This window comes from Stegostoma tigrinum, chromosome 42, assembly GCF_030684315.1.
Source record: "Stegostoma tigrinum isolate sSteTig4 chromosome 42, sSteTig4.hap1, whole genome shotgun sequence".
NCBI lineage: Eukaryota > Metazoa > Chordata > Chondrichthyes > Orectolobiformes > Stegostomatidae > Stegostoma > Stegostoma tigrinum.
In genome coordinates, this window is record NC_081395.1 from 11,592,348 (window position 1) to 11,619,100 (window position 26,753).

Here is a 26,753-nt window from a genome sequence, read left to right on the forward strand (position 1 = left end):
GGAGCCATTGTACCGCCCCTAGTTGCCAGTGTTCGGTATGGAGCTGGGACAAAGTTGACAGTTTCACCAGCCTGTACGTGGAGAATTGTCCTCCAACTACTTGTGGGACCCGGGCTGATAGGACATGTCAGTTCTCCCCATTGCAATGTTCTCCACCTTCCCTAAGTTTCTTGTGGCTGGGGAGATGGACAAGAATTCCAGATTTCCAGTCCCCTTTGGGGGAAGAATTACTTCCTCATGTTGCTCTCCCATACCCTCTGCCTGGTTCTCAGTTTAAGGCTTTGCCCCCTTGCCCAAGACTGATTAGAATTCCCTCACCCAAACGTGGAGCACAGGCTCTCTCTTGACCCGAACTTTAATCATCCCAAACCTCTCAGGTCAGTCACCCTTTAATCCCCTCCACTCAGGGGGATACAAGTCCAGTCTGTGTATTCTACAGACCCAGGAAGGCATTCTGCCTGCAAGCCTGCTCCACCATTCAATAAGATTGAGGCTGATCTGATTTTAACCTCAGCTCTACCTTCCTGCATAGCCCCTGATAAGCTTTCGTCCCATTGTCCCCATCATTTAACCTGTGCAGGATCATTCTGGCAATGCTGAGGCTACACCCCACTCAGGTCAGTCTATCCTTCTTGAGGCATGCGGCGCACATCTCAACTCAAGACTAAGCCTAAACAGAGGTCTGCACCCTTCTGTCTCCACTCTAAGGGCAGGACATAATGGGCATAAGGCCCATCCAGCTCCTGCTTAAAACAAGGCCATCATTCTCAGCAACAGTACTGCACCAAAGGCAGGTTTTATCATCAGAACGGCCAAATTGATATGAAACATTGAAGCACAGAAAACAGAGGAGTAGGCCGGCCTTTCAGACCTTGGTTAGCAACAACACTGGTACCTAAATGAGTGCTTGACAATACCATAGAGGCCTTTCCCTTACTCCCAGGCACAAGGCCATCAGCAGAGTCAGAGGCTAGGCCTTAGTTAGACCCGAGAGGACAGCAGTAAGAGGCAAGTCAGACCTGCCCAGCGCTGGGTTGGAAAGGCGAGGGTGTAAGCCCCAATCCAGAGCCTCAAGCCCTGACTGGATGGAATGGGCTCCAGCACGGCTCTCAGGGAGCGCCGGTGTCACTTCTCAGATAAGATGTTTGAAGCTAAGGGCCTGTCTCGCCTCTCCAATGCACTCTCAAGGATCCCAAGGTGCTGACAGGGTTTTTTTGTGTGTGTTGGCTCAGATACAGCAGGTCACGCCATATACAAAGTGGCTCCTGGGTTACCAACAGCAGGACAAGTGCCTATAGCTGAGCTGCATTGGCTGGGACACCCCTTCGGATTCAAAGTACATGCAAACTATTTCTGGTTTACTTGTGTGTCCATGTTTGGGGTGAACTTTGTAGGACTGCTGGAGTGACCTGTTACAAATAAACAAAGAATCTATACCAGAGAAACAGACCATTCCTATTCCATACTCATCCCATTCACCTATCCTTGCTCTTCTTCACACCCAATCCCCATTCCCGTCCTTCATCTCACCCCATTCCCCTATTCCCGTTCTTCATCTCACCCCATTCCCCTATCCCCGTTCTTCATCTCACTCCATCCCCGATCCCCGTTCTTCATCTCACCCCATTCCCCTATTCCCGTTCTTCATCTCACCCCATTCCTCTATCCCCGTTCTTCATCTCACTCCATCCCCGATCCCCGTTCTTCATCTCACTCCATCCCCGATCCCCGTTCTTCATCTCACCCCATTCCCCTATTCCCGTTCTTCATCTCACCCCATTCCCCTATCCCCGTTCTTCATCACACTCCATCCCCCATTTCTGTTCGTCATCACACTCCATCCCCGATCCCCATTCTACATCACACTCCATTCCCCTATCCCCCATCTCCGTTCTTCATCACACCCCATCCCCTTTCTTCATCCCACTCCATCCCGCATCTCCGCTCTTCATCACATTTCATCCCCCATCCCCATTCTTCATCACACTCCATTCCCCTATCCCCCAACCCTGTTCTTCATCACACCTCATCCCTGTTCTTCACCCCACTCCATCCTACATCTCTGCTTTTCATCACACTCCATTCCCCATCCCCGTTCTTCATCACACTCCATTCCCCATCCCCGTTCTTCATCACACTCCATCCCGCCTCACCGCTCTTCATCACACCCCATTGCCCTATCCGCGTTCCTCATCACACTCCAACCCCCATTCCCGTTCTTCATCACACTCCATTCCCCTATCCCCCATCTCCGTTCTTCATCACACCCCATCCCCGTTCTTCATCCCACTCCATCCCGCCTCACCGCTCTTCATCACAGCCCATTGCCCTATCCGCGTTCCTCATCACACTCCAACCCCCATCCCCGTTCTTCATCACACTCCATCCCCCATCTCTGTTCTTCATCACACTCGAATCCCCATCCCCGTTCTTCATCACACTCCAATCCCCATCCCGGCTCTTCAAAACAGTCCAATCCCCATCCCGGCTCTTCATCACACTCCAATCCCCATCCCGGCTCTTCATAACAGTCCAATTCCCATCCCGGCTCTTCGTCACACTCCATCCCCCATCCCCGCTCTTCATCACACTCCATCCCCCATCCCCGTTCTTCATCACACTCAATCCCCCATCCCCGTTCTTCATCACACTCCATTCCCCTATCCCCATCCCCATTCTCATCACAGCCCATCCCCATTCTTCATCCCACTCTATCCCGCATCTCTGTTCTTCATCACACTCCATTCCCCTATCTGCGTTCCTCATCACACTCCAACCCCCATCCCCATTCTTCTTCACACTCCATCCCCTATCCCACTATCCCCGTTCTTCATCGCACCCCAATCCCCTATCAGCGTTCCTCATCACACTCCAACCCCCATCCCCGTTCTTCATCACACTCCATTCCCCCATCCCCGTTCTTCATCACACTCCAATCCCCATCCTGGCTCTTCATCACACTCCAATCCCCATCCTGGCTCTTCACACTCCAATCCACATCCCCGGTCTTCATCACACTCCATCCCCCATCCCCGCTCTTCATCACACTGCATCCCCCATCCCCGCTCTTCATCACAACCCATCCCGCATCCCAGTTCTTCATCACACCCCATCCCCCATCCCCGTTCTTCATCACACCCCATCCCCCTACCCCCGTTCTTCATCTCATCCCATCTCCTATCCCAATTCGTCATCTCACCCCATCGCCGATCTCCTAATCTTCATCACACCGCATCTCCCATCCCTCTATTCTCATTCTTCATCATACCTCACCCCCCATCGTTCTGTTCCTGACCTTCGTCACACCCCATCCCCCATCCTCCTATTCCTGATCTTGGTCACACCCCATCTCTCTATCCTTTTTTGTCTTTCTTCATCACACCCCATCCCCCATCCTCCTATTCCTGATCTTTATAACAACCCATCACCCAATCGTCCTATTCCTAATCTTCATCACACCCCATCAGTCTATCCCATCCTTTCACCCTCATGGCTTTATTCAGCTCTGCCCTGGCCCCAACCTTACATTTCACCCCGACCGCTCTCAGAGTGAGCAGGCTACCCAACTCTCAGGGTTAGGGAACTGCTCCTGAATTCCCGATGGGATCCATTTCATATTTATGACCCTCTAATTTTGGTCTTCTGTGGAAGTAGGAACAACCCCCACATGTCTACCCTACCCTTTCATGACCTTCAAGGTGTTCTATTAGGTCACTGCCTCAGTCTTCCCTTTTCTGTAGAAAGGAAGCATTAGCCTGTTGAATCTTCAACAGCATTGTGACAACGCGATTCAGAACCTGTGGGCTGATTGGGATGGAACTCCCCTTGGTTCACTTAAGTTCTTTAGGGAAGGAAATCTGATGTGGTTACCCAATCTGGCCTACATGTGGCTCCACACCCACAGTGAGAGGGATGACTCTGCAGTTAGGAACAGGAAATGGTTGGGTTATCTACATCCCATGAGAAAAATAACTGCAAACCAACCTCTTATACCAGAGATAATGGGAACTGCAGATGCTGGAGATTCCAAGATAATAAAATGTGAGGCTGGATGAACACAGCAGGCCAAGCAGCATCTCATGAAGGGTCTAGGCCCGAAACGTCAGCTTTTGTGCTCCTGAGATGCTGCTTGGCCTGCTGTGTTCATCCAGCCTCACATTTTATTATCTTATACCAGAGGGCCCTTTTGTATACAGTAATAAAGCTGCTGCACCAGGATAGAGGTCCCAACATAGACACAGACATACACACACAGTACACATCTCTCTCTCTCTCTCTCTCTCTCTCACACACACACCACACACACACACACACACACACACACACACACACACACACACGGTGGCTAGCGCTGCTGTCTCACAGCACCAGGGACCCCAGGTTCAATCCCACCCTCGGGCGACTGTCTGTGTGGAGTTTGCACATTCTCCCTGCATCTACATGGGTTTCCTCTGGGTGCTCGGGTTTCCTCCCACAGTCCAAAGATGTGCAGGTTAGGGTGGATTAGCCATGTTAAATTGTCCCATAGAGCCCAGGGGTGTGCAGGTATGGGTTGGCCGTGCTAAATTGTCCCATAGTGCCCAGGGATGTGCAGGAGTGGGTTGGCCGTGCTAAATTGTCCCGTAGTGCCCAGGGATGTGCAGGTTAGGGTGGGATTGGCCGTGCTAAATTGTCCCATAGTGCCCAGGGATGTGCAGGTTAGGGTGGGTTGGCCGTGCTAAATTGTCCCATAGTGTCCAGGGATGTGTAGGTTAGGGTGGATTGGCCGTGCTAAACTGTCCCATAGTGCCCAGGGATGTGCAGGTTAGGGTGGATTGGCCGTGCTAAATTGTCCCATAGTGCCCAGGGATGTGCAGGTTAGGGTGGATTGGCCGTGCTAAATTGTCCCATAGTGCCCAGGGATGTGCAGGTTATGGTGGATTGGCCGTGCTAAATTGTCCCATAGTGCCCAGGGATGTGCGGGTTAGGGTGGATTGGCCGTGCTAAATTGTCCCATAGTGCCCAGGGATGTGCGGATTAGGGTGGATTGGCCGTGCTAAATTGTCCCATAGTGCCCAGGGGTGTGCAGGTTAGGGTGGATTGGCCGTGCTAAATTGTCCCATAGTGCCCAGTGATGTGCAGGTTAGGGTGGATTGGCCGTGCTAAATTGTCCCATAGTGTCCAGGGATGTGCGGGTTAGGGTGGATTGGCCGTGCTAAATTGTCCCATAGTGCCCAGGGATGTGCAGGTTAGGGTGGATTGGCCGTGCTAAATTGCCCCATAGTGTCCAGGGATGTGCGGGTTAGGGTGGATTGGCCGTGCTAAATTGTCCCATAGTGCCCAGGGATGTGCAGGTTGGGGTGGCTTGGCCATGCTAAATTACCCCATAGTGTCCAGGGATGTGCGGGTTAGGGTGGATTGGCCGCGCTAAATTGTCCCATAGTGCCCAGGGATGTGTGGGTTAGGGTGGATTGGCTGTGCTAAATTGTCCCATAGTGCCCAGGGATGTGCGGGTTGGGGTGGATTGGCCGTGCTAAATTGTCCCATAGTGCCCAGGGATGTGTGGGTTAAGTGTGTCACATATGAGAAACGCAGCATTAGGGGAACGGGTCTGGGTGGGATGCTCTTTGGAGGGGTGGCGTGGAGTTGTGGGGCTGAATGGCCTGACTCCACACTGTGGGTATTCTATGAAGTATGTGTGCGCACACACAGACAGACACACACAGAGACAGAGACCCCAACACAGACACCACCCCCCTTCACTGCAATTACCTCTCGGACAGTGTCGTACGCTTTGGCAACTCCCTCACGCAGGTCAGCAGGCTGCTGTACCCTCTTGTACTTCTTCAGGCACCTCTTGTCCATGACCGCCTTGGTAATGGGGGGTGTTGGCGACAGGATATCGTAAACGGTCTCTGCTGTGGCCTGTTGGCAGAGAGCAGTGGTTGGAGCTGAGTACGAGGCTTTTGGAGAGGAGCCGAGTTACGCCAGAGAACTGCAGCAGAGGAAGCCATTCAGTTTGCCAGAAGGAACCCTCCTGTCAACCTCCGGCTCTCACCCCCTCAGATATAAGCCCCCTGTTGGGGTCTGGTGGCGGTGTCACTAGCTCAGGTTTCCAGGGTTAGGGAATCGAAGACTAGAGGGCATCAGTTTCAGTTAAGAGGGGAAAGGATACACAGAGGGTGGTACGCATCTGGAATGAGCTGCCAGTGGAAGTGGTTGAGGTGAGTACATGAGCAACACTTAATAGGCATTTGGACAGTACATGCATAGGAAAGGTTGAGAAGGATATGGGCCAAGTGCAGGGAATTGGGGTTAGCATGGTTGGCATGGAATAGTTTTGGGCCGAACAGCCTGTCTCCGTGCTGTAGGATTCTTATGAATCTGGGCCAGGAGCCCTGGATTCCACTCCCACCCGCTCCAGAGGTGTGCCCATTAACATCCGAACCAGGCCACACAGTTATTCAACTGTGGAGGCTGCACGCACATTTACCTGAATGGCCTGCACCAGACGGTTGCTCAGTTCCAAAGCTGCAGATGCGGTGGAGGTCCCGAAAGATGCAGCTCCTCGCTGGAGCCCCCGGATAATCCGCCCATCCTTCCGGTACTGTTCAATCGGCAGCCAGAAGAGATCCCTGAGGCCGTGAACTGGGGAGGAGCAGAGAGAGACATGGCAGTTACCCACAGCAACGTGGCCTCTTTACTGCAGCTGACAAACAAGCAGCAAAGGCTCTGGAACCACAGTCAGATTAATATGATGTCTGCTACACTGTCCCCCCCATCAAACACTCCCCGGGACAGGGACAGCCCGGGATTAGATACAGAGTAAAGCTCCCTCTACACTGTCCCCCCCCCAAATCAAACACTCCCCGGGACAGAGACAGCATGGGGTTAGGTACAGAGTAAAGCTCCCTCTACACTGTCGTCCCATCAAACACTCCCCAGGGACAGGGACAGGGACAGCACGGGGTTAGATACAGAGTAAAGCTCTTTCTACACTGTCATCCCATCAAACACTCCGCAGGGACAGGGACAGCATGGGGTTAGATACAGAGTAAAGCTCCCTCTACACTGTCCCCCCCAATCAAACACTCCCCGGGACAGGGACAGCACGGGGTTAGATACAGAGTAAAGCTCCCTCTACACTGTCCCCATCAAACACTCCCTGGGACAGGGACAGCACGGGGTGAGATACAGAGTAAAGCTCCCTCTATACTGTCCCCATCAAACACACCCCAGGGACAGGGACAGCACGGGGTTAGATACAGAGTAAAGCTCCCTCTACACTGTCCCCATCAAACACACCCACGGTAGGGACGGCACAGGGTTAGATAATGTAAAGGGAGCTTTACTATGTCCCCCATCAAACACTCGCAGGATGGGGTCAGCACTTTCTGATCTTCCCTATGCCCCTCTGTGTGCCTGCCCCACCCACAATATCTCACCCACTGCAACCAAGTCTCAATGCAATATCAGGCCTGCAGCCCCATGCTCACTCCGCTGACACCATGGGCAAACGTGGGCATTGACTCTGTCGGGCTATTTGACTGCATTCGGCCTCACTAGCCTCCCCTGCACTTAACTGCTGGGTGCGCGGCGGGCGCCAGATGCCCTGAGGAGAGCTCGCAGGCCAGACAATTTGGGAAGGAGTGGGGGAATGAGCGCACACCCTCGAGCCAGCAGGCGCCCACTGCTACTTACACAGCTGTACCACAGAATGCATGGGGCCTACGCCCCCAAGAATGCCCGGGAGCTGGTTCTTCCTGATGTCGCTCAGCCACTCGTTCAAGGCGTAGTTGATCACCTTGTCCACCCCTAGCAGACTGTGAAAATCACACACAGTTAAGCTGGACAGCACAAACTACACACACTGGCTCGTGTCGGCCCTCCCTGCAATGCTGATGGCCAGTGGTTTCCCAGACACACTGCATCGTACAGAAATCCCCGAGTTCTCCACCAAACATGCAGGCACTATTCTCATGGGAATTCACTGCGCGTGCAATTGCTCATGCAAAACTAAGAGAAAATATTACCTCTCAGCAACACCACAACCATTTGGATCATTACAGAGCTGCACAGGGTCACAGGAGAACCAGAAACAGTTGCTTCGTACAAATTATCTTATTTCTAATTCATCCCAGTTCCTTGAAGCAGTTGGGTCTCCATACTCTGCATGCAGTGTTTTTTTTAGATCACACAAGTGGATAGGCCAGTAAAGGTTAGAAAGTTCTCTTTGGAGCAGTGTACAGTGAACAGCTGTACAGGATGCAAAGTGGTCCGCTGCAGTTTGTCGGGCGTGCGTGAGCGCATCATGATGATGTGCCTCTGCTCCCAGGGATCGGGTTTTACTGGAATTCTCAAGGCCCCCTCTGAAACTCTTCAGTGGAGACCAAAAACTTCTGCACAGTGAGAGCAGGCATTGGAGCAGTCTGTCTGTACCTCTGCTGAAACTTACAGGATGCAGCAGGCAGAAGTGACACAAAATAGCTGGGGATGGGTACATGAATTGAAAGGGCTTGGAGGGATATAGGCCAAATGCTGGCAAATAGGACTGATTCATTTTGGACAACTGGCTGGCATGGACGAGTGGGTCGGTTTTGGACAACTGGCTGGCATGGACGAGTGGGTCGGTTTTTCTATGACTACTTGTAAAGATTGGAGGGAGATCTAACAGAGGCTTCCAAAATCATGTAGAGCTTTGATGGAGCAAATATGTAATGTAGTATGTACTCAAGGAGGAGGAGTAGGCCACTCCACCCCTCAACTCGCTCTACTATTCAATAAGCTCGTGGCTGATTTGCTCGAGGTCTCAGCTCCCAGTTTTTGTCTGATCCTCAATGAACCCTCCACTCCGTTGTCACTCCACCCCTCTACTGAACAGATCTGTGAGTGACTTCATGAACAAGTTCAATGACCCTGTTTCCAGTGCCCTCTGGGGAGAAGAACTCCAATAACGATCCTCAGAAAAAATAATTTTTATCTCTATCTTAAAAAGGAGCCCTCCGACCCTTGCACTGCCCCCATCTTAATTCAAACATTCCCCGCCAGAGGAAACACCCTCCCAGTATTTACTCTAGCAGGACCCTCAGCATCTTGCTTGTTTCAATAAGGACACACCACTGTCCACTGTCTGCAGGGCCAATAAAGAGGCACTAATTTAAGACCGAAACAAAAAGGAATTTTCTTTTCTCAGAGGGTTGAGACTCTGAGGAAGTCCTTGCCACAAAAAGGTGTGGGGGCAGACTCCTTGTGTATAGTTATAGCAAAGATAGATACTTGATCCATCAAGGGTGACGGGCTAAGGGCAGGACTGCAGACCCGGGGAGGTTCAGGTCAGTCATGATTATATTGAATGGAGGCTGGAGGGGCCGAATGGCCTAACCCTGTGCCTGTTTCTTATGCCCTCACTCGTGCAACCTTTTCTGAGAGGACAAGCCCTTTAACCAGGGGTGGGGGTGGTGTGTGTGTGTGTGTGTGTGTGTGTGTGTGTGTGTGTGTGTGTGTGTGTGTGTGTGTGTGTGTGTGTGTGTGTGTGTGTGTGTGTGTGTGTGTGTGTGTGTGTGTGTGTGTGTGTGTGAGAGAGAGAGAGAAACCTTCCAAAAGCTGGTTCAAATGCAATTGCATTTTCTTCCAAACAAGGTAACTTGAATAAAGATTTTACATTGAAACAGGAGAATGACATGTTTCTAGGACAGTCGATAACGAGAAGGACACAGAGCTAAGGTGTTTGGCAAAGGAACAAGTGGGGAGGTGAGGTACATTGCTTTTTAAATATAATGGTTTGTTGCGATCTAGAGCAGACTGCCTGAAAGGTTGGTGGAAGTAGTCAAGAAGGAATTGTACAAATAATTCTCACAGGGGAAACTGTAGAGCTCTTTTATAGAAAGCCAGCATGTGATACAGGGATGGAGTGGTCTCCCTCTGCTGTATGAACAGGGCAGCATTGACAATTTGATATCTGCAGGCGCTGGTGAGAGAGGCTCATTGTCAAAAACAACCATTGTTCTTAATACTGCTCGCGTGTCAGGATAGCTTCTGTACAATAACCGCTGCACTGTGACTGGGCTCCCTGTCTGAGAACAGAGCGTGACCAAACACCAACAAAGCTGGCCTTTTCGCTGATGTTGGCTCAGACACAGAGTCAGGAGAAAAACACTTCTCGGATTGGCAAACTGACATTCCACCAGTTATGTAATGATTTTTCTTTCGGGAAATGCAAAGGACACCAAGTCTCGGAGCCTCGTGGCCCACAGGCAAAGAGGTCCTTCCAGGGAAATGAGCAGCATCAGCCCAGCACACAACAAGCGTTTTCACATCATCCAGCATGGTGATGTTTGTGCTCCAGAATGAGAGGGACAGCACCGGGTTAGACACACAGTAAAGCTCCCTGCACACTGCCCCCCATCAAACACTCCCCAGGGACAGGGACAGCACAGGGTTAGATACAGAGTAAAGCTCCCTCTACACTGTCTCCCATCAAACACTCCCCAAGGACAGCACGGGGTTAGACAGAGAGTAAAGCTCCCTCAACTCTTTTAAACCACAAGTAAAGCTCCCTCGTCGCTGTTCCCATCAATCACCCCCCACGCGGGGACAGTATGCTGTCAGACCAGGTTCTAGCTATGGATCAGAACACTAAAGTATTTATACAGATAGCAGGAACTGCAGATGCTGGACAATCCGAGAAAACAAGGCATAGAGATGGACAAACCCAGCAGGCCAAGCAGCATCAGAGGAGCAGGAAGGCTGACGTTTCGGGCCTAGACCCTTCTTCAGAATATTTATAGATTTTCTTTTACTTCTAATTCTAAAGTTAAAATTTAGAAATTTTCAAAAAGGTGTTTTCAAAAAGGCAGAGGGCTCTGAAACACTGATTAAAACTCAGCGACTGCCTGGCAAAGTCCTGTGTGAAGCCAATGGAATGTTGCATTTGTAAAATGTCCGGGGAACTTCAAACAGGGAGAAGACTCTTCCCACCCTCAGTCAACAAAGTGATCTCTTGCAGACATCTGTTCTACCCTCCTGAAATATACAAGCTCCAACTCTACTGTAGTGGATTTGTGGGGCTGAATGCTCTCATGTGTACTGGCTTCAGTGTGAGAGTCAGCATGCTGTGATGCCACAGGTGAAGAACTATCTTCTAGTTACCCTTACATTGCAGGTAAAGAGACAGCCTCACTCTCAGAGCTGCAAACCAGTTTGGAAAAAGGAAACAGGACGAATAAACTTCAATTTGCCAAAAACAGCATGAACACTGAAGCCAACAACTGCACCTCCAGCACTGACACGACCAGTAACTTCCACTGTAATGGCCAGAACATTCAACTTATCTGCTTTTTGTGAACAATTTATACTGATCTGTCTCACCACAACTTTTCTTGTTTTAAACTTTTAACATTCTAGACTCACCTTATCTCCAACCTTTGCATATACATACTACTTTAATATTTATTCCCATGTTCTATAATTAACAAAATTGCTCTTTTGAATTCAAGAGGACCTGATTAAATTGGCTCCTTCCAGAAAAATGAATGAATTTGGGTCTTTGAGAAAGACACTCACAAGGGAAGTATTGTGACTAACCAAAGGGCTGGGTGATTAAAGAACAGGAACTTGGGATTTTAATGATTTCAGTGGTTCCCTGTGACAAACTGGGAAATCTTGCCTGGAGTTTGGTAGTAACTCCACAAAAGCTTTCACAACATTGTATCCGTCTAACACATCCTGGACAAATACAGCATATGACCAGAGATAGATTAAAGCTTCCTCTTCCCATGTTAGACACAGATAAAACGTCCACTGGGATTGTATGCAATGGAATGAGATTTCATCAAGTGAGAGTATATACAATTGGAGTGAATGGGAAAGGTTTTTGGTCCATTGGGATTGTGTACAATGGGAATGACTGAGGAGGAGTTTGGGTCCATTGGAATTGTGTATACTGGGAGTGAATGAGAAGGGGATTAATTCATTGGGAATGTGTACAATAGGAGTGAACGGGAGGGGGATTCATCCATTGGGATTGTGTACAATGGGAGTGAACAGGAAGGGGTTTGTGTCCATTGGGATTGTGTACAATGGAAGGGAACGGGAGGGGGATTGATCCATTGGGATGGTGTATGATGGCAGTGAATAGGAAAAGGTTTGATCAGTTGGGATTGTCTACAACGGGAGTGAGTGGGAAATGATTTTGTTAATGTGGATTGTGCACAACGGAGGGTGAATGCAAAAGGCCTCAGTACATTTGGAATCCACGCAATGGGTGAACGTGGGTTTGTGCTGCTGGAACTCCTCATTGGTAGCATGTCTCATGTGCGTGCACACACCACCTTTAAGTTTCAAACCCGTGGTGGTTGGGTTTAGGGGCTGTCACAGGGGTCACAGCACTGGAGTTGGCGATAGTGCCTGCATTCCCAAGTGTACTTGGCAAAATAAAAACGGGGATTCCCAAATGAAAACAGGAAGTACTTTGGGCAGGTCCTGGGTTCCAAGGAGTTTCGCCTACTCTGTAATGTCACTCACCCATGTCTACAGCATAGCCTCTTCAGCTTCAGTTCAGAGCAGTTGAGCTGGGCGAGTCCTATGAGTATCCCAGCGAACGTACCCTGCAAGAGACAGAAAGACAAGCTGAGCTTTAATGACTTGAAGTGGACTTTGTAACAACATGAAGTGGACCTTGGCCACCCCAAATAAAACGGCAGAGCGTCTAAGACCAGCATGTTAGCCAGAATGAAATGCATGTTATGACAGGGCTCACAGCAGGCTCTCTACATCAATATGCTACAGAAAACCACATACTTAATCGACACACAGCAACAGATACATCTGCACAGTGCCTGTAAGCAGCCCACGACAGCCAGGAATATTTAAAAGGAGCACAATAGCAATCTACAGAGCCTATTTACAACAAATGGCCTAGGAAGTCTACTTAAATGACCACAAAGAGTTTAAGAATAAATATAAGGAAAGATGGTGTTGTAGCGGTAATGTTACAGGCCCAGTAAACCAGAAGTCCAGGCTGACGTTCTCAGCAGTGGGGGATTTTGATTAAAGCTGAAAGCTAGTCTGATGAACAACTGTCAATTGTCAGAAGAACCCATCTGGTTCACTGACGTTCTTTGGGGAAGGAAATCTGTGTCCTTACCCGGTTTCGCTTACATACGACTCCAGGCCCCACAGTAAAGTGGTCAACTCTTAACTGAAATAAACTCACTCTGTTCAAAGACAACTAGAAAAGGCCAGCAATGTTCACATTCTATGCAAGGGTGAAAGAAAAATTTAAACAGCACATTACAACAAACCTCCTACAGCATCTCCAACACAGTTAAACAGTGCACTGCAACAGTCTACAGAGTCTATTCAAATGCCGCAGGATAGCAAAGAATCACCACAGCCTACTTAAACAGTGTACCACAACAGAGGCAGCAAGTTACAGCAGTCTAGAATCTGTTAAATAGGGCACTTTGGCAGTCCAGAGTCTAAATTAAACAACAATTCTATATATAACAGTCTACAAAGTCTGTTTAGGTAGCAAACTGTTAAAAAAAAGTTTAGAGATCCTACATGCAGCACATTACGTGCAGAATACTCCACCACATTCTAGTCTATTTCAATAGCCCATTACAGTAAGCAGTTTACAGAATCTATTTAAACAGAGCACCGCATCGAAGAGTTCACAGAGTCCATTTGATTTGATTTATTATTGTCACATGCACCTAGGTACAGTGAGAAGTTTTGTTTTATGTGCAGTATAGGCAGATCATATCACACACAATGCGTCAGGGTACAGAACAGAACGAGGAACACAATGTTACGACTGCACAGGGAGTGAGATGAACAGTAAATTTAAAATTTGAGAGATCTGTTCAGAAGTCTAGTAACAGCCTGGAAATTGTTGTTGAATCTGTTGGTAGCGTGTTTAAGCTTTTGAATTTTCAACTTGAACACACTGCAGGAAATAGAGTCTATTTAAATAGCACATTAGAACAGTCTGACAAACAGAACTCATGAGCAAAACTATGACAATGCCTTCCTTATAAACCAGTAGGAGTTTTCCAGCAAAAGCAGTGAGTAACAGATTGTTGTGGGCAAAACAACTGCGCGGAAAATCAATCCCAAGTCGAGTGTTATTAGTCACCCGCCTTCTGGGTAGGGTTTGTGGGTCATCAGATGTAGCCAAAAACAGTGGGACCAATCAAGATGTTGCCTGACCCATGGTCTGGATGGTTCAGGGGATATTGAACCTGTACTCTGCCTGCCAGCTAGCATCCGATTTCAGGCAACCAAGACACGCAACAATCTGGGTGAGATGGAGAGGAGGTAGATGGGTTACGGTGAATGGGATCTGTGTGCTGGACTGGGAGAAAAGCAAAATTCAGTCCACTATCCAGGGTTCATACTCCTGATCCACATGCAGTGCTTCAAACTATAAGACGGTGCTCAGCTGTGACACTTTCCAAAGTGGAATATCCTTAGAAAGAGTGGCCACCTAGATTAAAATTTGCATCCAGGTTTGAAAGTATTACTGAAACCATTCGTCCCTAGTTTCCCTGCAAAGAATGTGTGTGGTGTTTGGTGGTTTGGTGTGGTTAAGGGGGACTTTGGGGACCACTGCAGAGGCCAATTGGGGTTAACCTCTCAGGCATGGGCCTGCAGTCACATGAAGCGAAAGAAATAACAAAGATAATATCTTCTCTTTCTTATAGGGAAACCAGTGAAGGAGGGTGGCTTTTAACAAAAATCACCAACTTCACTCAGTGTTACTGAGACGAAGCTTCTCTGGGATGTGTGCTGAAATTATTACAGAACTCTGCCTGAGCTAGTTTAATTACACGATCACAGCACTGTAATAATCTGCGGTTTGTGCTGCAGCACACCATTTAAGTAGACTCTGCAGATGGTTGCAGTATGCTATTTAAATAGATTCTGTGGACTGTTTGCTACTGTGCATAGTTTAAATAGATTCTGTGGACTGTTTGCTCCTGTTTAAATAACCACCATACCAGCACATCCTTGGGAGCGAGCTGAAACCCAGGGCACTGAATTCCCATGGGAGTCAGCACCTTCGGCCTAGGAAGGCAGGTATCTCAGGCAGGGCGTATGAGAGAAATTAGTGACGGACCAAATAACTCAGCCAACAAGTAATCACTCACTTGATCCATGGTTACATGCTTTCCATGATAGTCCAACCAGATTGGTACTTCTGAGGTAAATCGAAATTCCCTGTCACAGAGAGGGAGAGAGAGAGAGAGAGAGAGGGAGAGAGAGGGAGAGAGACAGAGAGAGACCATTAGCACATGTCACTGCTGCTCCACCTAATGCCTAGTGCAAATCAAACCGCTTCACTTCCTAAAGGACAACAGCCGGGATTGTGGGGACTTGAACTATCCACTCTCTACTCAGTGGCATTCAGTTGCAAAGGGAGAAGAGTAGGTCTAAGACTAGTTTGTTAAACTTAAAGTAAGGGTAACTGCAGGTGTGAAAGCTGAGCTAGCTGAAGTGGACTGGGATTTTAAAGTAAGGGATGGATGAATACAGAAGCAGTGGTAGATATTTAGAGGGAAATTTCTAAATAATGAATGTGTTTTTCTTTTTTTCCTCTTCATTCACAGGGTGAGGGGGTCGCTGGCTAGGCAGCATTTATTTTCCATCTTTAATTGCCCAGAGGGCAGTTGGGAGTCAATCACATTGCTGTGGGTCTGGAGTCACATGTAGGCCCAGACCAGGCAGGGGCAGCAGTTTCCATCCCGCAAGACAACAAAACTGCAGATGCTGGAATCCAAGGTAGACAACAGGAGGCTGGAAGAACATAGCAGGCCCGCAGCATCTGGAGGAAAGGAGCAGTCAGCGTTTCGGGTATTACCCTTTTTCAGGGCTTAATGAACCTGATGAGTTTTTTCCTGCAATGTCAGTGGTTTCATGGTCAGCATTACACTTTTATTCCAGATTTTTTATTTATTCAAATTTCACCATCTGCCATGGCAGGATTCAAACTCTATCACCACAGCGTTACCTGGGTCTACAGATTACTTGTCAAGCGATAATACCACTTGGCCAAGTGGGCCACTGGACCACCCACCATCCATGGCTAACCTTAGTAGTTAAGGAAAACATCTCCCTTAAGGGGGAAAGTATATGATAGTGCAAGGGTGAGTAGCATATCAGAGCAGGGCAGAGAATGACGAAGATTAATTGAGAAAAATAAATTGGAATATGAGAAGGAGCTAGCTAGAAATGTAAAAACAGATAGTAAGCGTTTCTATACGCATTTATAATGAGCAAGAGCAAATGGAGTGAGTGCTGGCCCTCCAGAGAGCGAGAATGGAGTGTGATTGGTAATCAATAAAGAAATGGAGGATGTAATGAATGAATATTTTGCTTCTGTCTTTACTGTAGAGGTTACAATAAACATCTTAGCAATAGCTGTAAACAAGGAAATGGAAGAAGGTAACTTGCTGATTATAATCACAAGGGAAACAGTACTGAACAAACAGATGCAACCAGAGATTGATGCGTCTCCAGGTCCTAATGGACTTCATCCTAGAGTCTTAAAAGAGGTGGCTAACGAGGTAATAGATGTGTTGATGCTAATTTTCCAATGCATTATATTCTGGAAAATTTCCATCAGAAAGTCGCTAAACATCGAAGAAATGAGGGAGACTGAAATTAGAAAACTTACAGGCCAGTTAGCTTGGTATCTGTCCTTGAGGGGGTGTTAGAGACAATCACTAAGGAAGTAATAACTGAGCGCTTGTAAGAATACAAGATAAAGATAATTGGGAAGAATCGGCATGGTTTGCTGAAACTATGTTTAATCAATTTATTGATATTCTGCTGTGTTTGGTTTGAGCTGGTTTATCAGTTTGCAGGCATTTCATTACCCTGCTGGGTAACATCATCAGTGCAGCCTCCAATGAAGCACTGTTGTATTTTCCTGCTTACTATTTAAACTCTGGGGTCCTTTGCAGTTGATTACCCCATGTCTGTTTTTCCTTTGCGATGGTGTCTATATACGATCTAGTTCTATGTGTTTATTGATGGCCATCTTGGAGGAGAACCAGGCCTCTAGGAATTCCCGTGCTTGTCCTTGTTTGTCTGTCAGCATCCTAGGACAAGCCAAACAGAGAGGAGCACGGGAATTTTTTAAGAGGTCTCGTTGTCCACCAAGAAGGCCATCAATAAACACATAGAACTAGACCCTATATACACACCATCGCGAAGGAAAACCGGATATGAGGTAATCAACTCCAACAGACCCCAGAATTTAAATAGCAAGCCGGAAAATAAAACAATTCTTCATTGGAGGCTGCACTGATGATGTTACCCTGCAGGGTCATGAAACGTCTGCGAACTAACGAACCAGCTTGGCGACCGAACAAACCAGTGTCCATAACCCAACCTATAAATCTACGCATTATTGATATTCTTTGAAAGAATAGCTCCACATGGACCCACATGTCAGGGTGACAGATAAAAGGCTATTGCACAAGCCGCAGTTCATTGTGTGCGTGTGCGCGCACCTTGTAAAGACTGACAGAATGTGACGAGTTGGGTCTGATGCTGGCACCTCAACTTTCGACAATTTCTATCAACAACTTAGATAAGGGATGGAAAGGATGACAGCTAAATTTGTAGATGGCACAAACGTAGGTAGGAAGTGTGTGTGTGAAGAAACCCGAGTAAAGGTAGGTTAACTTTGTTCACTTTGGCTGGAAGAATAGGAAGTCGAGTTTAATTAAACATAGGAAGACTGCAGTATTTTGAGGTGCAGAGGGATCTAGATGTTTTAGTGTATGATTCAGAAGAGGTTAGTACTCAGATTCAGCAAGTAATTAAGGAGGCTCGTGGAGTGTTATCCTTTATCACAGGAAAATCAGAAGTCACGCGACGCCAGGTTACAGTCCAACAGGTTTATTTTAAAATCAGAAGCTTTTGGAGCACCGCTCCTTTATCAGGTGGACCACGTCATCTAATGAAGGAGCAGCACTTCAAAAGCTTGTGCTTTTATATAAACCTGTTGGATTATAACCTGGCTTCATGTGACTTCTTATTTTGTGAACGCCAGTCCAATACCAGCACCTCCACACTGAATTAGAATTAGATTCCCTACAGCGCGGAAACAGGCCCTTCGGCCCAACAAGTCCACGCCGACCATTGGAGCATCCCACCCAGACCCATCCCCCTATAACCCACACAAACCCTGAACACTACGGGCAATTCAGCACGGCCAATCCACCCTAACCTGCACATCTTTGGACTGCAGGAGGAAACCGGAGCACCCGGAGGAAACCCACGCAGACACGGGGAGAATGCGCAAACTCCACACAGACAGTCGCCCGAGGCTGGAATCAAACCTGGGTCCCTGGTGCTGTGAGGCTGCAGTGCTAACCACTGAGCCACCGCGCTGCCCTCATGGCTTTATTACACGAGCAAGTGAACACAGGACTAAGGATGTTACATTTTGCTCATAATGGTCATTGGTGAGACCACATCTCAGATACCGTGCAATGTTGCAGTCTCCTTACTAAAGGACGGACATAAAGGCATACAGGGTTTCGCAGTTCGAAACCTGGAGGCAGTGGGAGTAATCACACAGCTCTCTGCAGGAGATAAAAACCGAAAGAACTGTAAATCAGGAACAGAAACAGAAGTTGCTGGAAAAGCTCAGCTGGGTCTGGCAGCGTGTTTGAAGAAATAAGTCAGAGTTAACGTGCCGGGTCTGATGACCCTTCCTCAGAAGCAGGACCCGAAACGTTAACTCTGGTTTTTTTTTTCTTCACAGGTGCTTCCAGACTCTGCTGAGCTTTTCCACCAATTTCTGTTTAAGTCTTTCCTGGAGAGGTCAGGAGCTCCTGTCTGTGATCTAAAGCCCCACGAGAATGGAAAAGGAAGTGCACATCCCAGGGCACACTCATGGTGGGCTCCCTGGGTCACCTGCCGTACCTGAAATAGATTGGCTGCTCGGAGGACGAGGAGGCAGCGGACGAGGAGCTCTGCTCGCTGCAAGTTGTCTCCATCGAAGTGGTCATCTCTGGCAAGCACTGACTGGGCTCGGTGTCGCGGCCAAAGGAATCAGAGTCCGGGGCTCCGCTCGCCCTCTGGCTGAGCTCAGGCTTGGCTGCGGGCAGGGGGCAGAGAGTGTGCAGGTTAGTACGGAAACGTGGGAGGCACCGGACCACGCTGCCAGGGACAAGTGAGCTCCTTGTTCACCCATCGCAACCACAGGCCGCTCCTCGGGATAAAGGGGCCACTCCGGGCCGAGGCGGGGAGGAATTTCCACGCTGAGAGCCTTCGGAATTCCTTGCCAATTTTCAGCCGGCCGGTATTCCCAGTCCTGGGATTTGGACACGAGGGTGCGGCAAGGTGGGATGGCGACCGGCTCCAGGTCAGCCATGAACCTCACTGAATGGTGGAGGAGGCTCAAAACTTGCATGTTTTGCACAGGAGGAGGCCACTCTGCCCATTCTGAGTGCACTGCATGCTCCTATTTCTGACGCCAAGCACCAAATGCTACCACAGAGTCAGATTAAGCAAATGTGCCACCGCAGCAAGATCAGCAACCGAATGCGCCATCCGTTATTATTTTACAGGGGCTGCAGAGTAAATACCAGCCCGGAAGCTTGGGGAGACCTCAACTCCTGGGGGTGACCTTCAGACAGACATACGTATGGCCGGCTGACCCGTCAGTCCTCACCTGACAGGCAACAGCCCTCAAAACCCACCGCAGCCCCCTTTAGGACCCTAACAGCCACCTCGACTGAACCAGCATTGGCCTGCCTGGAATCTCACCTTCCATCGCCGTTTCAATGGGAACAATGGGGTTGATTCCGGTCGCGAAGCTCGTGAAGAAACCCTTCAGGAAGAATAAGGCATCCTATGAAGGAAGAGAAGGATTGATGAAAAGACCACAGCATCAGAGGGGAGTAACTAAGGGCTGCATTCCCATCAGTTTTCGAACCGTAGGTTCACAAAGCTCTGTTGGGATGACACAACGTGGGACGGAGGGATGGAGCGAAGTGGATGGGTGCGACGTAGTGAGTGTGTGAGAGAGAGAAAAACAGCTCAATGATGAATGACAGGTCAGGGATTTCCAACACAGTCCAGCTACTAACCTGGTCAATGTTGAGGCGTAGTGGCATGAGGGAGACTCGGAGGCAGCATTCAGGACCACCAAGTCCACACTCAGGCCGCACATGGAGGGCCTTGATTGTCAGCTGCGGAACAAAAGGGATTAAGGTGATCATTCAGACTCTGTGAGGAAAGGAATCCCCCTTCTTTAACTCCCCGATAACCTTCGTTTGTGAAATCCGCCATCTTCGAGGGTCGTCAGAGAGTCAACCAGCGAGGGCCCTGAGGTCAAAACACTTCCTGGGTCAGGTGTTGTCACTGACTGGGGCCCGAGAGCTATCCTCCGAGCTCCAACTTTGGATCAGCCAGTGACTCAGCATCACTGGGAAAGGCAAGTAACTTGTCTTGATGTCCACACCGCCCCTAGACCTGCACAACGTGGGCGGCACGGTGGCTCAGTGGATAGTGCTGCTGCCACAAGGCGCCAGGGGCTCGGGTTCGATCCCACCCTTGGGCGACTGTCTGTGTGGAGTTTGCATATTCTCCCTGTGTTTGCATGGGTTTCCTCTGGGTGCTCCGGTTTCCTCCCATAGTCGAAAGATGCGCAGGTTACGGTGGACTGGCCGTGCTAAATTGTCCCATAGTGCACAGGGATGTGCAGGTTAGGGTGGATTGGCCGTGCTAAATTGTCCCATAGTGCCCAGGGATGTGCACGTTAGGGTGGATCGGTCGGACTAAATTGTCCCATAGTGCCCAGGGATGTGCAGGTTAGGGTGGATTGGCCGTGCTAAATTGTCCCATAGTGCCCAGGGATGTGCAGGTTAGGGTGGATTGGCCATGCTAAATTGTCCCATAGTACCCAGGGATGTGCAGGTTAGGGTGGATTGGCCGTGCTAAATTGTCCCATAGTGCCCAGGGATGTGAAGGTTAGGGTGGATTGGCCGTGCTAAATTGTCCCATAGTGCCCAGGGATGTGAAGGTTAACCGTAGAAAATGCAGGATTACAGGGATAGGGTGGGATGATCTTCAGAGGGTCAGTGCAGGCTTGATGGGTCGAATGGCCACTATCTGCACTGCAGGATTTCTAGGATTAGAGGTGGGGCAGGCAGCTGAACGGGGTGGGCTGAATGGGATGGGGCGGCAGGGGGTGGTGAACGGGTTGGTGGGGGTTATTGGGGAGGTGGGCCGGGGTGTGGTCGTGAACAGGTCAGCGGGGGTGGTGGTAAACGGGTTGGCGGGGGGGGGTGAACGGGCAGTGGTGGGGGCTGAACGTGTTAGCGGGGGTGGTCGTGAACGGGTCGGTGATCAGGGCAGTGGGCGGCGGGGGTTGAATGGGGCGGCGCATGAGTGGGAGTTGGAAGCATGGTTTAATGGAGAGTGGGAGAGACAGAGAATCTGGGCCTGATTATGCTGAGGACTCAGTATCTGAGCCCACAATGAAATACATTCAGCCATGGGTGGGGACAACGGGAGCATATCCGAGTTCAAACTGCAGCTCAGTCCTTGCTTCCCCCAAAACCTCCCGGGACAGGTGCAAATCACAGGACTCTCAGTTTTCCCTCCATCACTGTCACTGCTGGTGGAAACTGTGGGACACTCTTTGGGAAAACAGTCACTGATGTGTCAGCTTGCTATCTGCTCCCAACGAGAGCCTGTGTCTGCAGCAGGGGATGGTTCTAACAGGCGATTACCCAACTGCACACAGCCACCAGACATTACTTTTTGTTAATTCATTCATGGGGTGTGGGCTGGGTCCAGCATTTATTGCTCAGTCCTCAGTGCCCCATGAGAAGGTGGCAGTGAACTCTGTCCCTGAAACTGCTTGGCAGTCTGAGTGGTACCATTAGGGAGAGTGTGCCAGGATTTCATGCCAGTGAAGCATCCTGGTAAATCTCCCAGCATCAAAGTTGCTACATAAATGTAATCTGCCGTTGTACTCACCATGTTGGAGTGTGCTCTCCTGGGCATCTTCTCACTGGTGTAGAGGTAAAGGAACTTGTTGATCTGGGAGCTGGCCAACCGATCCCGGATCTCAAGCTCCTGTACAATGAAGACTTGCCGCGCAATTGGTTGCTCCTCCAGCTCCGGGCCCACCGGCTCAATGGCACATTTCTCAGGCACAATCGGGGGTGCAGGATATGTCTCGTGCTGGAAACTCACCTGGGGAGCGAACGGCAGAAACCAGCTCAACAACTGGAAATGCATGTAAATTCATCTCTCTCCCCACACACAACCATTCGCGTCACGGCGCAAAGTGGCGCACAGCAATGTGGTTATCACTCGATCATCTACCTTGCCTGGTGTACAGCAGGATGTCAGGACTAGCTGTACGTTAGGACAGAACACCATTCACTTCTTCCAACTGTACTGACCCTCCGACAACGTGGCGATCCCTCAGAACTGACCCTCCGACAACGTGGCGCTCCCTCAGAACTGACCCTCCGACAGCGCGGTGCTCCCTCAGAACTGACCCTCCGACAGCGCGGTGCTCCCTCAGCACTGACCACCCCCCCGCCCCCCCACCAACAGCGCGGCACTGGAATATCCTCCTGTGTTGTGGGTTGAAATCTCTAGCCAAGAGGAGACACCAGTGATCCACAGCTGAGCTCTGGGTGGTCAGACTGCTCACCAGTGGAAATGGCTCTGCACTGAACACCATTGTAAGAAGCATGAATGGTAGGAGGTTTGGGATCACATGTGCACACTCCCTCCCTCCCCATCATCCAGTTGAGACTAGAGGGTGCCCAATGTTTAATCAGTAATGAAGGGCTGATTCTGCACTGGGGGAATCAGAACATGATATGGGCAGTGCTGGCACAGTTGCTCCTAGCCACTTGCTGTGCCGGCCTACCTTGGTGAGCTGTATCTCCATCAAGATGTCGTGGTTCCTGCCGTAGCCCCCCTGCGTCCTCCATGTGTTCTGTGGGCGGTTGGGGAAGGCGGAGCGGGATGGTGAGCCCCTGGCACTGACAGTCACCGGTCTCACCCTGCAAGGAGACGCCAATGTTACAGCAAACGCTTCTGCGCATCACACAGCTTCCTATCCCAGAACCATGCACGGGGCTGAACGGCCTCCTCCTGCTTCTATTTAGGAGCACTACGAGGGGCTGAATGGCCTCCTCCTGCTCCTATACCAGTACACTGCAAGTGATTGAATGGTCTCCTCCTGCTCCTATTTAGGAGCACTACGAGGGCTGATCAGCCTCCTCCTGCTCCTATTTAGGAGAACTACGAGGGGCTGAATGGCCTCCTGCTCCTATTCAGGAGCACTACGAGAGGCTGAATGGCCTCCTGTTGCTATACAGGAACACTGCGAGGGACTGAGAGTGATTGCAAGCCCACAGGTCACACTCCTTAAGATCATTCGGCCAGAACAAGATCATGAGACTTTCACCTGGGTTAGGATTCAAGGCTAGAGGGTACTGGAGGTGGCCATTCATCCTCTCAAGCCTGGACTGCCATTCCATGTGCTCAAAGCTGACCTGTCCTGCGGATGCTGCCAGGTGCTCTACCGTCACGTCCTTACATACCTTCCCCTGACTGAGCCAGGTCACCGAGGGAGTGTACTCCACACCAAGTCGATGTTTCTGAAGGCAATAAGGCCACCCGAGGCTGAGCATGTTCAAATCCGACTGCACCCCCCACTCCCTACCAAACTCCTATGAGCACCGCAGCCCCCACCCCACACCGCCAGTCTGAACCTGCCTTGGAGAGTGCACGTGCGCAGAAGGTGGGCGGGCAGGGCTGAAGTCCTTCCCTCCGTAAAGGTGCCAGACGACAGATATCTCTCGCAGCATGATGCGGCTATCAGGTACGGGGAACCTGGCTGGAGCCTTCAGCAGATCCGTGCTCCCGATGGGCCTGGAGAAGTAGCCGTCCCGGATGGAGATGCAGTCAGCCGTCAGCTTGGAGACCACCGGCTCACCGTCTTTGGGCTGCATCAGAGGAGGAAGAGGGGGAGTGATTGACATCACTGTCTGGAACGCGCAGAACGGAGCCGCAAAATGTCAGGGAGTGGCAGGGCAGTGATCCCAAGTTCCATCCGGGATGCAATTCCCAAGTCCGCGGCACATGGAGCGTGGCTGACACCTCCTTCAGTCAAACAAACGGCCATTGGGCTTTCCCAGGTCTCCACTCCCTTGCTTAGCATCCCACTGACTGGTCTCGTTCACTTTCCCAATGCCAGGACACCACACAGCTCAAGGGATTGCTGTAGCTCAGCTGGCTGGACTGCTGGTCTGCAGAACGGCACCAATAGCAGGGGTTCAATTCCCTGAGATTACCACCAAGGTCCTACCTTCTAAACATCACCCTCACCTAAGGTATGGTGACCCTCCAGTGAGATCATCACCAGCACCACCCCTTTTTCTCTCTCTCTCTCTCTCTCTCTCTCATGAGAGGGCAGCCCTACAGTCCAGTAGGGCAGTCAGAACTTTCCCTTCATCGGAGAGCATCTTCCTTAAATACTGGGCTCCCTCGGTTCCCTTGGGAGGTCTACTGTCCAGTCAAGCATAGAATGGTTGTCAAACCTACCTGAAGGGAGCTCTCACTGGAAAACTTACCGGGATTCCGATGCCTGGGGCATCCAATATGCAGAAGTCATCGTTGTCAGTGGAGTCACTCCCTGCCTCACTCCCCTCGGAGGGATACACATCCAGCCTGTTGAGGCACGACGGGGGCTGGGATGGAGGCTTCTCCTGGTTATTCTCACCGGGGAAGAGGTAGACGGACACGGGAGAGTCCTGCCGGAGCAAGGGCAATCCTGCTTTGCATAAGAGCTCAAAGTTAGTGGAGGAACAGAGCAGAAACGCAAACACTGCAGCAAGGGCACACGGCTCTGCTTTGACTATGGATTGTCACGTGGACCAATTCACACTCCCACACCCCAACATACACACACACCCCCTCACACACACGCACTGGCTCACACTCCCACACCCCAACATACACACATACCCCCTCCCACACACGCAACACACACACACACTGGCTCACACTCCCACACCGCAACATACACACATACCCCCTCCCACACACGCAACACACACACACACACACTGGCTCACACTCCCACACCGCCAACACACACACACACAGACTCACACTCCCACTCCCCCAACACACACACACACACACACACACACACACACACTGGCTCACACTCCCACACCCCAACATACACACATACCCCCTCCCACACACGCAACACACACACACACACACTGGCTCACACTCCCACACCGCCAACACACACACACACAGGCTCACACTCCCACTTCCCCAACACACACACACATTCCCACAAAGGCTGACACTGTCTCTCTCTCTCTCTCTCTCTCTCTCTCACACACACACACACATATTCCCACAGAGGCTGACACTCTCTCTCTCTCTCTCTCTCACACACACACACACACACACACACACAAACACACACACACACACACACACGCCCACACAAACTCTCACTCTCCCACACAAACCGACTCACACTCACACACATATACTCCCACACAAACTGACTCTCACACTCACACACCCACAGGGACTAATTCACACTCACACACACCCACACAAACTGACTCTCACACTCGCACACTCTCTCACACGGACTGATTCACACTCACTCTCACTCTCCCACACAAACTGACTCACACTCACACACACACACTCACCCACACAGACTCTCACACACACTCCCACACAAATTGACTCACACACACATATACTCTCCCACACAAACTGACTCACACTCACACACACCCACACGGACTGAATCACACACTCACACATCCACACGGACTGATTCACACTCACTCTCACTCTCCCACACGGACTGATTCACACGCTCACAAACACACACACACTCCCACACAAACTGACTCACACACACATACACTCTCCCACACAAACTGACTCACACTCATACTCCCACACACACACACACTCACCCACACAAACTGACTCACACACACACACACTCTCCCACACAAACTGACTCTCACTCAAACACACCCACACAAACTGACTCACACACTCTCCCACACAAACTGACTCTTACACACACTCTCCCACACAAACTGACTCACACTCACACATTCTCCCACACAAATTGACTCACACTCACACATTCTCCCACACAAATTGACTCACACTCACACACACCCACACACTCCCACACACACTCACCCACACTCTCCCACACAAACTGACTCACACTCACACACACCCACACAAACTGACTCTCACACTCTCCCACACAAACTGACTCTTACACACACTCTCTCACACAAACTGACTCACACTCACACACGCTCTCCCACACACACACTCTCCCACACAAACTGACTCACACTCACACACACTCTACCACACAAACTGACTCACACTCACACACACTCACCCACATGGACTGATTCACACTCACTCTCACTCTCCCACACAAACTGACTCACACACACACTGTCCCACACAAACTGACTCACACTCATACTCTCCCACACAAACTGACTCACACTCACTCTCACTCTCCCACACAAACTGACTCACACTCATACTCTCCCACACAAACTGACTCACACTCACTCTCACTCTCCAACACACAAACTGACTCACACTCATACTCTCCCACACAAACTGACTCACACTCACACACACACTCACCCACACAAACTGACTCACACTCACACACACTCACCCACATGGAC

General features: G+C 50.1%; 1 protein-coding gene across 3 annotated transcripts in view; it reads right to left on the reverse strand.

The window, feature by feature from the left end:
* atg2a (autophagy related 2A) overlaps window positions 1–26,753 on the reverse strand; it is a 139,010-nt gene that overhangs the window by 3,573 nt on the left and 108,684 nt on the right. For all 3 annotated transcript variants that reach the window (XM_048525104.2, XM_048525102.2, XM_048525101.2), the window contains exons 30-41: window positions 24,609–24,808; window positions 23,752–23,981; window positions 22,898–23,033; window positions 21,988–22,206; window positions 20,091–20,192; window positions 19,768–19,852; window positions 18,922–19,096; window positions 15,132–15,201; window positions 12,502–12,584; window positions 7,681–7,802; window positions 6,473–6,627; window positions 5,752–5,904 (exon numbers count right to left, since the gene is read on the reverse strand). In XM_048525104.2, the coding sequence (XP_048381061.1) occupies window positions 5,752–5,904; window positions 6,473–6,627; window positions 7,681–7,802; window positions 12,502–12,584; window positions 15,132–15,201; window positions 18,922–19,096; window positions 19,768–19,852; window positions 20,091–20,192; window positions 21,988–22,206; window positions 22,898–23,033; window positions 23,752–23,981; window positions 24,609–24,808 (1,730 nt within the window). The remainder of the gene's footprint in view (window positions 1–5,751; window positions 5,905–6,472; window positions 6,628–7,680; window positions 7,803–12,501; window positions 12,585–15,131; window positions 15,202–18,921; window positions 19,097–19,767; window positions 19,853–20,090; window positions 20,193–21,987; window positions 22,207–22,897; window positions 23,034–23,751; window positions 23,982–24,608; window positions 24,809–26,753) is intronic.